General features: G+C 35.2%; 1 protein-coding gene across 1 annotated transcript; it reads left to right on the plus strand.

The window, feature by feature from the left end:
* Positions 1 to 12,658: 12,658 nt before the first annotated feature.
* Positions 12,659 to 13,619, plus strand: LOC106297285. The gene is made up of 3 exons (XM_013733560.1): positions 12,659 to 13,220; positions 13,308 to 13,379; positions 13,500 to 13,619. Exons 1-3 carry the CDS (start codon positions 12,879 to 12,881, stop codon positions 13,617 to 13,619), a joined length of 534 nt encoding a protein of 177 aa, XP_013589014.1. The 5' UTR covers positions 12,659 to 12,878.
* Positions 13,620 to 14,528: the final 909 nt, after the last annotated feature.

A 14,528-nucleotide genomic window follows, 5' to 3' on the forward strand; every position in this document is an offset into this window, starting at 1 on the left:
CAAATCGGTTTGCCTCACCTCCGGCAAGTATGGTTCGGTTCAGGTGTAAAAACAAAGATGACTCCGGAAAAGAAAACACATTAGCCCTGTTCGTTTCTTCCACGCTGAATCCGGCGACTGCGTCAAAAAATTAAGTCTTTAATGACAGAAACACACAGTACCTGTGAAGCACGATTCACTGATTTCCAGTCACTGCTGCAGCTACTAGCCAATATAACGCACGCGAAATAAAGCAGCAATGTATTAGCCACTACTTTGGGTTTTCTGCGTCTCCAGCTTTTTTATTTTTGTCTCCGTCACGTCATGGAGCATTTTGTTGACGCAGCCGCCGGATGTGGCGTCTATGAAACGAACATGGCTATTAGGCAATTACGTTTTTGATGACGTGTCAAATTTTATTATTTAATTAATTTTTGTTAATTTACTAAATAATAAAATTTATATACTTTTACATTTTCTAAAAAAATATTTTATAAAACTGATTTTATATTTTAAATAATTATTATACTTGTGGCATCCTGGTCAGCAAAATTAGCTAATGTAGCATTCATATAAGTAAAAACAGATTAAGTGGTAGCTAGTGTGGCAACTGGTGTATGATTTCGTCAAAAAGTAAACAAAATGTATGTTATTTGATTTATTTAAAAATATGTGTCTGTTTTACACGGTCATATAAGCAGGTATAAATTGAACATATCGCGATATGTTGGATATGACATGACTGTTTTCCCGTGATAAAACATCCGTCTGAAAATCTAAAGCACTTTAACTGTTTGATAGAAACAAAAAAAAAGTTGTGACCGATAATCTTGGAATGAGAAAAAGAGAAAGACATGCAGATGAAAATAGAGGGATTAAAGTATATCCCCCACCGGAACCATCACTGCATCACATATGAGGAATGTAGTTTCAACCTCAATGTATGAAACTCAAACCTCAATGTATAACTCAAAGATCTCAAATAAGAATAACTCAATTCTTATTATTAGCTTAAAGAAAACTCTCAAGTCTTTAGCTCTCACAAAGATCTATTATCAAAACACACACGATGGATATCACTAGTTGATATCTTCTTTATATAGAACCTAATAAATCCTAATCCTACTTAACAAAACATATTTCCTTTTTTTTTCCTAAACTCAACTCAAGTAGGATTACTCTTTCTTAATCTCTAAGTTATCATCAAGTTTACTTTCAACATTTTCCCCCTTAAACTTGATGTTAACTTCACTTATATCATGAACTCCAATAAGCTCTCTCATCTCTTTGAACTTTATTCTCCCAAGTGCTTTAGTCAGGATGTCAGCTCGTTGCTCGTTTCCTGGAATGTGCTGAACATCCACTTGCCCGTTCTCGACGCATTCTCGTATAAAGTGATAGCGCTTGTGTATATGCTTAATTCGCCCATGGAACACATGATTCTTGGTAAGAGCTATTGCAGACCTATTGTCTATATGGATCACAATCTTCTGATACTCTTACTCGGTTACTTCCTCAAGTAGTTCCTGTACCCAGATAGCTTGTTTGGAGGCTTCCGTAGCGGCCATAAACTCGGCTTCACATGATGATAGTGCCACAGTCTCCTTCTTTGTCGAGCACCAAGAGAGAGGACACTCATTTAAATAGAAAACGTGACCAGTAGTGCTGCGTCCATCGTCTTCATCAATATTGTGACTTGAGTCACTATATCCGACCAGTTCCACATCCTTTGCTCGAGCGTATCTGAGACCAAGTGTTGTTGTACCCTTGAGATATCGCAATACTTGCTTCAATGCTGCTGCGTGTGACCGCTTAGGCTGATGCATGTATCTGCTGAGTTGCCCCACGCTGAAAGAGAGATTTGGTCGTATATGCAACAGGTACCTGAGGCACCCTATGTTGCGTCTGTACTCCCCTTCATCGATGCTCTGTTCCTCTTGAGCCGTTGACATCTTTAGACCAAACTCCATAGGAGTAAGCGTTGCGTTGCATCCCTCCATGCCGGTTTCACTGAAAATCTTGTTGGCATATCTTTCTTGCCTTAATGTAATTCCATCCTTCTGTTGATCTACTTCGATCCCCAAGTAATATGTTAACAGCTCAAGGTCACTCATATCAAAAACGTCAGACATCTCTTGCCTGAACTCCTTGATCATCTTAGTACACGACCCTGCAACAAGGAGGTCATCGACGTACACGGCGACCAATAGGAACTGGCTGCTCGTCGCCTTGCGGTACAAGGAAGGTTCCTTAGAGCACTTGACGAACTTTAAGACTTCTAGTACGTTGTTTAGTTTTTCATTCCAGGCTCGAGGCGCTTGTCTCAGACCGTACAACGCTTTCTTCAGTTTATATGCCTTTTCCTCTTTGCCTTTCACTCTGAAACCTTCCGGCTGCTGAACATAAACATCTTCTTTCAAGTCTCCATGGAGAAATGCGGTCTTTACGTCTAGGTGGTGAATCTCTCATCCTCTTGATGCAGCTAATACAATAATGAAACGAACGGTTTCTATCCGAACCACAGGAGCAAAAACCTCTTCAAAGTCGACACCATGTCGTTGTATATACCCCTTAGCTACCAACCTTGATTTGTATTTGCTTATACTTCCATCTGCGTTTCTCTTTATCTTGAATATCCACTTGAGACCTATTGCTTTAGCTCCTTTAGGCAAGTCTACAAGATCCCATGTGTTGTTCTTTATGATAGATTCCATCTCATCTTGACATGCATCTCTCCATACTTTTTCTTCTACAGCTTCTTCGTAGCTCCACGGTTCTTCATTCAAAAGTAGAAATAGGTGTTCTGCTTCGTCGTCAGCAAGAAGCACATAATCATCTAAATAAGCCGGTTTCTTGCTCTCCCTTGTTGATCTCCTAAGGATTGGTTCTTCAACAACCTCGCTACTGTCCTCATGGCCATCGTTGCCTTGCTCTTCTGTGATATCAACACTACTTTCCTCTGTTCCTATCCCTTGATTCCCAAACGTATCAAAGAGAAGTTGGAACTATCCCGGCTCTTCTGCTATACCCTCCGTCTTGTTGCTCCACCTCCAACCTTTGCTTTCATCAAAGGTAACATCTCTGCTCACAACGATTCTCTGATTCGTTGGATCAAACATTCTATAAGCCTTAGAGCCCGGTTCTGTTCCAAGATGCACCAAACTCCTTGACCTATCGTCCAGCTTTCTCAGGTGGTGCTTATCGACTTTCACATATCCAATGCACCCGAAGACTTTAAGATGCTCAACACTTGGCTTTCTCCCCTTAAAGACTTCATATGGAGTCTGAGAACTCAACGACCTTGTTGCGACTTTGTTGATGATATAACATGCATGTCTCACGGCTTCTCCCCATAAGTAGTTAGGTAGGCTCATGTGTTTTAAGATGCTCTGAGTCATCTCCATTAAGGTCCTATTTCGCTTTTCCACTACTCCGTTTTGTTGTGGAGTATAGGGGGCAGTTAGGTGCCTTTGGATTCCATATTTTTCACATAACCTATTGAACTCTATTGACGTGAATTCTCCTCCTCTGTCTGTTCTAAGCGTCTTTATAGACAATCTTGTTTCATGTTCGACAATACTTTTGAAAGATTTAAACTTCTTAAAGGTTTCTCCTTTCTCTTTCAATAGTATTGTCCACATGTAACGAGAATGATCGTCTACAAGAACAAAGATATACATGTTCTTTGCCGTAGTTGTTGGTGTAATTGGACCACAGAGATCCCCACGTATGAGCTCTAATCTCTCAGTTGCTCTAAATGTGGTTTCCTGTGGAAAAGCTTGTCTGGCTTGTTTCCCAAGCATACACGCTTCGCAAGGCTCCTTTCTGATATCGATCTTAGGAATTCCCCGTACCAACTCTTTCTTAACCATTAACTGTAGTGAGTCCATTCCGATATGTCCTAACCGAGCATGCCAACGTGATCCATCATCTTGGACCTTCGAGTGCATGCACTTCACTTCTACCATCTTCATAAGCACTTTATAAAGACAGTTTGGTGATCTCTTCGCGCTTGTAATCAGATTGTCGTCTTTATCACGTAAGGTTAGAACATCATCTTTCATCAGTACTTCACACCCTGATTCAATTGCTTGACTAAGGCTTATAATGTTGCTCTTTAACTCTGATATGAAGTAAATATCTGCCAGTATCTTCTTATCCCCGTCTTAGCTCACAAACAAGATGGACCCTTTACCTTTGATGTCGATACTTGAATCATCTCTGAACCTCACTTTTCCCGTAATGGTCTCGTCTATGTTTTTAAAGTACTTCATATTCCCTGTCATATGGTTACTAGCCCCATTGTCTAGATACCATAACCTATCTCCATCAATGTTAGTCTCGAATTCCTTAGGCCTTATGTTCTTCTCGTTTAAATACACAACCTCATGCATCAACAGCTTATCCGCTTCATGTGTCTCGTCTACCTTGTTCTCATAAGTCTCTTGAAGCTTGAGCAATCTATCGGGACACTCAGCAGCAAAGTGTCCATTCTTATCACATCGAAAGCATGTTATCCTTGACATATCAAAGTCTCGATACGATCTTCCTCGTCCTCGTCCTCCTCTACCGTAAGCTCTCCCTCCACGACCTCTTCCTCGATAGTTCCCGTTGAAGTCGCGTTGATAATTCTGTGGTGGCTCCGTGTTAGCATACATCAGTTTGCTTTGGTCATCTTGTGTATCTTCTTCTTCATCAGCCACTCTTTCTTCAAAGGCTTTGAGACGTCCGACGATGTCTTCAAAGCTTGTGGTCTTAAGGTCCAAGATCTGTTCTAATGACGCCACCATATGTATGTACTTCTTTCGAGGGAGACAATTCAAAATCTTCTTGACAAGTTTTGGCTCCTTAATTATTTGACCTAACGCTGCAGATTTTGATGAAAGTTCGGATTACTTGCCAACAAAGCTATCTATTGTATCATTATCCTTCATCTTGAGTTTCTCAAACTCTGACATAAGAGTTTGTAGCCTTCACTACAAGAAAAATGAGTTTTAATAGCGGACGAATAACGCTATATAACGATACTATAGCGGTTTTTGAAGTGTTGTATCATCGCCCGTCATAATAGGTAAAAGACATTACATAGCGGTTTTATACTCTACTATCTTTTCTTCCGATACGATAGCGCTTTTTTGTATGCAATTAAATATTCTTTAATAGCGTGTTTTTATTGTTATTATTACATTATTGAAAAATTAAAAAAAAAATAGAAAAAAATATTTTAAATATTTTAAATTGAATTATTCATAAACTAAAAACGGTTTACATATAAAAAAATAAACCAAAACTAAACCAAGCTTAGACCTAAACATATTTGCTAACTAAACCTTATAACAAAACCACGCCGCTTTCAAGCTTCTTAGCTCCGCCGCCGTCAACCACCATTTGCTGTGACAACCAAGCCCTCGCGTCTCTCTCTTCTTTCCTTCGACGTTGGAGATGACGACGGAATCACCATGGCTCTTCCCACTCACTGTCGTCGAGCTCGTCTTCGGCTCACCACTGCCAAGCTCATCCCATACACCACCGTCAAGTTCGTCTCCGGCTTATCTATCCTCTCCGCGCACCTTTGTCTCAAGCTTCAAGATTTTCTATTCACTGACCATACTCCACCAACTATAGACAGCAAGCTCTCCAACTAATAAAGAAAAAATAAAACGATTTAATCAGTTCTAAACCCTAGAAATCGATTTCAGATCTATATTGATTTCTACCTGTTTCTGGATCGATGAAGCAGAAGCAATGGAGAAGCAACGTATTGAAGTTTCTGTGTGGATTGAAGACCTTCGCGACACTTCTTGAGCAAGCTCTCCTACACTTGGATTTCCAGATCTCGACCATGTTGTCTTCTCATCCTTCCTTCTTCGGAGTCCACCGCCATTCGAACAAGAGGAATAAGAAGAGACGGTGGTGGTGGTGGTTTAGAGAATAAGAAAGAAATATGTGCAGAGATACAGAGAAGAAGAAGAGATATGTTGATGGCGTAGGGAAGAAGAACAAAATAGAAAGAAAAGAAAAAAAATCTGAGGCAGAAATAAATTAGAAAAATTGATTAATTAACTGTGGCCGTTGGATCAACATTTATCAAAGGCTGAAAGTAGCGATCTTTGTCACCCCACACTGACCAATCAGAAAACGGTTAGTGGATCCCTAACTTTAGATCCAAAAGAAGATCGTGTGGTTCGTATATAACCATTAGTCCAAGTCCAAAATTTTTAAACTGTAATATGAAATTAGTTTAAAGGTTTAAAGTAAAAGGTTTAAAGTAAAAGAGTAAAAGTAAATGAAATTAGTTTAAAGGTTTAAATGTTTGAGTATAGGGTTTGAAAAGTTTGTCTTTAGATTTTAGATTTAAAGTTTGAGTTTGGAATAAAGGTTTGAGTATAGGGTTTGAGGATTAAAGGTTTAGAGTATTGATTTAATATTAATTTTTGAAAAAGAAATAATTTTTGAATTTTTATTTAGTGTTGATATTTATTTTAATTACTTTATATTTAAAATTTTGAGTTTAGAATAAATATATGAGTATATGGTTTAAAAGTTAAAGGTTTGGGATATTGATTTTAAGATTTGAGATAAATTTTTGGAAATGATTAATTTTTGAGTTTATATCTAACATTTGAAGTTAAATTTAAGATTTGATGTTAAAATAGAGTTTAAAATTTGTATTTAGAGTTTAGGGTTTAAAAACTTGTTTTAGGGTTTAAAGATTTAAAAACCAAACATAGCGTTTTTAATCATGTTTTGCTATCAAAACCCAAGTGATACATATAAAACCATATGTTATCATAGCGTTTCCAAATATACCACTCTATCATAGCATTTCCAAATATACAAACGCTATCTAAAACTAACGGGTATGTCAACTATAGCACAATCGTAAAAAACGCTATTCCGGTCTGCTATTAAAACTCATTTTTCTTGTAGTGCTTGCTTCTTTTACTCTTTCTGCTCTCATATGTCGCGATTTGATAGCTTCCCATACTTTCTTTGCATTATCTAGGTCTCCAATTTGAAGGACAAGTGCTTCCGGTATGGACTGAAAGATCAATGCTGTGGCGATGTCATTCTTTTCTGCTACCGTTGATTATGTTTTTATTGCCTCCCACGCCTTGTTCACTTTAAGAAGAAGCTTCATTCGGATGGCCCACACAGTATAGTTTGTTGATGTAAGCATTGGACAGTTTATAGAAGATCTGCCACCATCTTTCAACTTCGAATTATCACTCGCAATTGTGATATCTCCCATTGTTTGGCTCTGATACCAATTGTAGTTTCAACCTCAATTTATGTATAACTCAAAGATCTCAAATAAGAATAACTCAAGTCTTATTATTAGCTTAAAGAAAACTAAGTCTTTAGCTCTCACAAAGTTCTATTATCAAAACACACACGATGGATATCACTAGTTGATATCTTCTTTATATAGAACCTAATAAATCCTAATCCTACTTAACAAAACATATTTCCTTTTTTTTTTGCTAAAATCAACTCAAGTAGGACTCTAAGTTATCATCAAGTTTACTTTCAACAAGGAATGATTAACGTTTTTATCTCTGAAGCTCTGAATTCGGTTTATGAGTTGTCGATCGAAGATGGAGTAAAGGGCATCCACAAAAAAAAAAGTGTTTTGAGTGTAGTCATGCATTCCTCTCACCATATCTAGTAGATGATTGATTTCCAATCAAGCTGAGTCAGCAGTGTGATTGGTCGATGTCCTTTACTGGAAGGAAGACTAATCATCTGATCCATTGTTCTATCCCAATCACGGTAGGGGGTAAGTCCGCATTTTCTTGCAATCAGAGATCATAAATCATAGCTGAAGAAGCATTCATAGTAGAGATGATTACGCATTTTCGGTAAAAAGTTTCATAGGAGGTAGAGCGGTGAAACTTACAGTCCCTAACTAAGTAACATATTCCTAATTGGACATCATTTCTTAATCACCAGCCAAGCAAGGAAATTTATGGCGAGGGATGCTATAGCTTGACCAAATTACAGTAGCCTAGTGCATATCATCTATTTCCCCATGCAACCTTTGTGGTAAGTCAAATAGGTCTTTCCTACAACTTTTCAATCATAGTAGTTTAATTTTGAGTCAGACTGATTGTAGTAAGAAAAAGTATACAATTAAAGTCATTGCTTTGTCCTTGCAGAAAGAATTCGTTGGACCCATTCCTAGTCAAAGAAGACATTAATGCTTTTAGGGGGTATATACCAAACCATGTAATTTAGATGTTAAGAAAAGTTGCTAAACTGTCAAAGGGTGTTCAATTATCAAATCAAAACTTTGCAGAGTTTCTGCTTTCCAGCTTTACCTTGATGAGTAGGAAGACATATCCTTTAACTTTAAAGAGTTTGTTGGTGAAACAAGAGTAAGAAATGATTAATTTCATAGTCCAATAGTTATGAATATAACCTTCGAGAACAACCTATTTGAACCAAGCTGTAACATTCCGGCTTGTGGTATATGGAAAAGATTAAAAAATTAATTTAGCTACATATATCACCAAAGTGCACTTATCTTTTCGGTCACTCATCCATTTAGAATTCTAGAGTTAAGTGTACTCGGACTAGAGTAGTGAAAGGATGGATACTCTATCAGAAATTGATTTGCAATATCGTGCATGAAAGTCCAAAAAACAAAGAAAAGTCATGTGGTGATTGCAGAATCAGCAGACGACTTTCGATCCTACAAAAATTAACGCATCGCCCATCACACATAATGGATCCCACGGCTGGGTGAGCATACATGAGAGGTCCATTAGACGTGGCAGTCTAGGGGTGGGCACAATTACTTGCTACTCAGCTTGTACTCATTACGTGGTTTACTTGGCTCTTAAAACCGAATACTCGTTTTGACCAAGTCGAGTATCAAGTCGTTTATTTCAATTACTTACAAGTACAAAATAAGTATCAAGTAATAAAATAAAACAGTTAGTTGACGTTGTTGGCTTGTTACTCATATAGCTTTTTACCCGTTTTTATTTCTGAATAAACAAAAATTAAACTGTAATAAAATAACTTGTTTATAAAATTAGAATTAAAAAATATTTATAGAAACATTTTAGAAAAAAATATTTTATATATTAGATGTGGATGAAACGTATTGATTCAATATCATATATGGAATTAAAACGTATTGATTCAATTAATATCACCTTTCCAAAAGAAGACATTGCAAAGAAAAATTATTATGGTAATACATGCTTCAGAGAGGATGAATGCAGAGCATCAGAAGGTTGTTATACTTCACAATGACAATTTTTATAAGCAGGAGCCTGTCTGAGAAGGAGAGCGATTTTAGAGACAAAGAGGAGAATATTGCCTTAGTTTACTGATGATCAATTCACAGTTTGAAAGATTTAGCTTCTTTGAGCTGAGAGATGCTCTTAGATAGCGCACATAAAGTGTTCCACAAGGTCATACGAGTTGATGTTTGGATAGTATAAATCTCTTGATTACTCAGACCAAACGCGTAAAAGCTTGTTACTTGTAAACTGGCTAGCGAACTTGTTTGGATAGTATTAATCTCTTTCCTTGTGATGTTATTTTGTGTAGCATGGGGAAAAACGCAAAGCAATGCACTGCAATCACAAAATAAGTACGAAGATAGGGAGTCTAGTCTTATTTTTACTTTTTTTGAATTTTAATGTTCATACTCTTTCATAATAACAACAAAAATGACAAATAACACAAATATGTAAATTCTTATCAACCTAAAATATTAATTAGATTTTTGAAAGGCTTTCTTTTCGAAATTTTAATGCGCGAAGATAGTACGTAAGCACAGTCATGTGTGATGAAAGATATTGCGCTAGCTCGTTGTGACAAGAGAGTGGTTAAAATACACCAGTCGGCAGATAATTGTTTTTAAATGAATCTATTTGACAAACTAAATTCGAGAATCTTGTAACAAATGTTGTTTATTTTTCTTTTACATAGTTTTGAATCTTTGATCATGTATTTGTACCGTTAATTACTACATTTTTTTGTTAACCAGGATGGGTTCGGACCTTCGGCCTTAATCCTCCTAGGCCCGGGGCCGGCCTGCGCTGATACCGATAACATGGCGTAAAGCACCCCTCCCCATGAGAATCGAACTAGGGGTGCAATGGAACCTACTCCAAGCACTAAACCACTAGCCCAACGCATCCCAGTTACCAGTTGACTCAACAAAGAATCGACTTTGTTTGCTTTGGTGCTTTCTTTTATGCCGGATATTACCACCAAAGCGGATATCGTGATCTTGGATCTAGGTACTTGACTTCCCCCTCTTCCTATGTATGGGGAGAGTAGCCTAGCCCATCCCCTCAGACAGACTGAGTTTCATTGCCAATCCTTTGAGCCGCTTCGCTCCTTGGGATGCCTTACCTTGAGTATTTTTACAATTAAACATAAAATAAATTAATGTAATGTCAATTGGCTTTCTACTGTTATCCATATCCTTTGTATTTTGATTTCTTTCTCAGTTAAAAATTAAAATTTCTTTTTTTCTTTGAGAAACTGAAATGTTAGTTTGATCTACGAACTAGAAGACACAAGATGTCATGTGTGTAAAATAAATTTCACAATTAAATATGATATTAGGAGACGGCATAGTACTTGGTTCTTACTTCTTGAAATAAATAAATATGGTCAATGACTAAGACATGTAATTCGTGGGGAAGTGTTAACAAAGATTCAACGAGAATGTGATTTTATAACGTGGTAAGCAGGCGAAAATAGTCTGGTCCATACTTAGGCATTGATTTTTAAAACACAAAGATAATAGTGGGGTTAACGCCAAATTAACGAAAAGCGACATATGTACTTAATCCATTGTTTAAAACTTTGAATACATAATTTGGTCCACACTACTTGAATCTTTTGAGTCCGGCAGAACATATTTTGATAATATTTAAAATATTTTTCGGGTTAAACAGCATAGTTTGATGTAAACACCCATTTGGATTGGGTTGTCAATATCACTTTCAAGAAATATAAAAATGAAATGTATAACTTTTGTTTCTGACGCATAAAATGAATGACGCTAAGAGGATGCGTAATCAGTTTAAGGTGTCAAAAACCTGATCTACATTGGATTTCGTCATAGTGAAAAGGGTTGGTTAATATTGGTTGCCACTAGAGAATATTCGTAAGTACTTATTGTGTGGTAGTTATCATAGGAATATTCCTTTTTAATCAACTTATCATATACATGAAACAAGTTTTGATCAGTTAAAGATTATTCTGAAAATAACTTTACTCGACCATGTTTTATTTACATAGAAAATACTATATTTCTGGTTCTAACATCTTTTTCTAATGAATCTGCACGGTCATTCATTTCTAAACTTTTATAGATATGTATTAAACTCAAAATTTCAGAACTATTCTGCAAAAAAAAAAAAAAAAAATCTGAGATAAAAACTGGCTAGTCGAACGGGTTAATAACTTTAGATATAACTTGATTTTTAATTAAAATTAAAAATTATTTATCTCACCTAAAATCATCTACAATTCAATTTAAACTCTCTCAAGTATTGGATTGAATACATCTTCTATAAAATATGATATATGCTTAATGTATGGTTGACATATAGCATAAGAACACACCAATGAAATTAACAATAAGTTAATGATTTAATTATATAGTTATAATTATAATATTAGTGGATTTTAAATATAAAATGAATTCTACTTGTTATGATAATAAAACAAGTTCTAATGTTAAATTTTCAGAGTATATGAATAAATAGTATTATATATCGAACCATCGATGTTCTATATATAGAAATTTATTTAAGTAGGAAAGATGATATCTACTTTGAACATGATGTTTCAGGTGTTGTTAGTCATGGTTTTTTAGGGATTTTTACCATTGGTTTGAACATGTTATCTATTTTAAATTCCTCAGATAATCTCAATCTCAATGAGTGAATCTTATGGGTTAATTAATTATGTCACGGCTTAGTATATACATTTATAATTGAAATTATTCATATTGTGTTTTTATTCTTTAAAAAAAGATATGTTATAATGATGCTAATAAAATATAACCCGAGTGGCGTTTAGATTTAGCAAACTCATTTAGAGACCAACGAGAGTTGTCAAACGTGCACAATCACATTATCCACTAACCCACGAGAAGGTCCACCACTTTCCCTCCTTTTATTGTTCTTGCATATCAAGAAACCAAACTAGTCGACCTATATATATAATTTATAAATATTTAAGATATGTAATTTTTTTCCTTTTTTGCATTTAGATTTATATGCTAACATAGTATATCTATAACATTTACACTAAAAACATAGTATATCTATTTATTTATTCTTAAACATGGTATATCTATTTAAACAAAACTATATATATCTTATCACTTTCCTTAGATTATTACAAAATGTAAATGTAAACAAAAATATTAAAATTCTTTAAATTGTATTTGTTTTTCGTTTGTAGAAAATACTTGACAAAGGAATGCTCTTAAACTTTATCAACTGTGAAACATAATATTTCACATTTAGCAACGTAAAGAAAAATATTTCACATATAAAAGCAGGCAGACATTTCTAAGATCCAACATCTCTTTACCTCAGGTAGATGGCGTTCTGAATCTTTCGATCCATTTTGTCTCCTAATTGAAAAAGGTACATATAATGTGATATGTCTAAGAACCGACACTAGTCAGTATAAAGACAATTAATATTACAATTAAAACTAAATATAAGAATTAAAATAAAAACAAAAAAAAAGGAGATAGGGACTAAAATGAGCCACACCTACAACTTCCATGATCTTCTTCTCTCTATCTTTGACTATATAAACGAGAGCATATCTTATAACAAAATCGTTTGCCAACAAACGTCTCAACTTACATACACATCTTCCTTTTGCATACCCCCAACACTTCAATGGAGAACTCCGTAAACAACAGCTTGAAACGAGTGAGAATGATACACGAAGATGAAGATCAAAAAGAAGAGAGTAGTTGGATAATCTACTTTGGAGACATTGATCATGAAGAAGGCAGAGAAGAAACGATTCATTACTACGATAGTGACTCTTCCATGATCTCCGACGCTGCTTCACCTGTTCACATCACAAAGACTAATAATGTTGTTGGAAGAAAGGATTATAGCATTACTAAAAACCCTAAAAAGAGACGAATCATTCATCAACACAAAGAAGAAGAAAAACAAAAAAGAGAGGAGGAAGAAGAAGACACAGCCTCTTCTCCTTCTAATAAAACCAAGGTTAGATACATATGAGTGTATCTTAATTTGTGGATTTTTTTTTCCTTTTTTTGTTAAGTTAAATTTCATTTTGTGTGGTTTATTCAGGGTTTAAGTGTGTTGGATGGTGCGGAGTATAAGGCAAAACATGGAAAATCCGTGGACAATGTTACATCCGAGGTAATATTTCTATGAGAAGCAGTTTGTTGCATGCAAAAAGTAAATTGAGGTTAATATTTCCATTTTAACCTAAACTTGATTTTTGCCTAACAATAAATGTTTATCACGTGGGAACTATAGGAGAGAGGATGCTTAACAGACACAGTATCAAAGATAAATGAAGAATTCTTCTTAGCAGAATTGAAGAAGAGAGGACTTTGTGTAGTTCCTTTATCAATGTTATCCAACTTTATTGGTTGATGATTCTTTTCAAACACAAGTTTTTAACTGTGATTATTATTTTTAATGTTCTGTTTCTTTGATGTAAAATCTTTACTATTATTGCAAATTAATGTACAGAAAATCCAAATCATATTGAAAGTTAAGCACTTTGCAAATATCGAAAGTGTGATAAAGCTTATATTTTAGACCCTTTTAAACACAGCTTAGCAATATAGACTACTTAGTTTGTATGGACTGCACCTCAGAATACAAAAGGGCTTAGGAGATGATAACATACCAGTTTTGGTTTCTCGGGTCTTATTTCGTTTAGCATATTATCACCTTATCAAAAAAAACCTCCAACATGTCCATAAATCTACAGTTTCATAGCCAATTGTTACTTAGCATGGTTTGGGACTAACTTAGTCGGCAAGAAGGTTTCCATAATTTTCTTAGCTTGTTCATGTCTAACCATTTGCTGTGATACTTCTCCAACAAAATTTTACGGAAACAAAACAACAGTGTCATACATAATCAATCTTTTGGTGTGATTTATTTTTGACTTTTGCATGCTAGACAGCTTATAACACACAAAAACTCTATGTAAAGTTCAATACCACACTTCAAATGCGTGCATATAAAGTAATTATCAGTTTATGTCTCTTTTCCACATGCAAATTATTGTACCAAATCCTTTTTCAACATTATAACATTATTTTGTAAAATATAGCACCATCATATATATATATATATATATTTTTGAAAACAGAATGTTCTTGAAGGCTCATAAGACAAACGAAACATTTATAAAAAAGATTTCGAGATGATAAAATAGTAATTCATTTGATGTTAACTGATTAGACCTTTTATTAATTAATGGGGTTTCTTTTCCAGCTTGCCTTAAGAAGAAACTGTTGCACTTCCAGCTTTAGTTCCATCACCTCTGCA

Source organism: Brassica oleracea, chromosome C6, assembly GCF_000695525.1.
Source record: "Brassica oleracea var. oleracea cultivar TO1000 chromosome C6, BOL, whole genome shotgun sequence".
NCBI classification, from domain to species: domain Eukaryota; kingdom Viridiplantae; phylum Streptophyta; class Magnoliopsida; order Brassicales; family Brassicaceae; genus Brassica; species Brassica oleracea.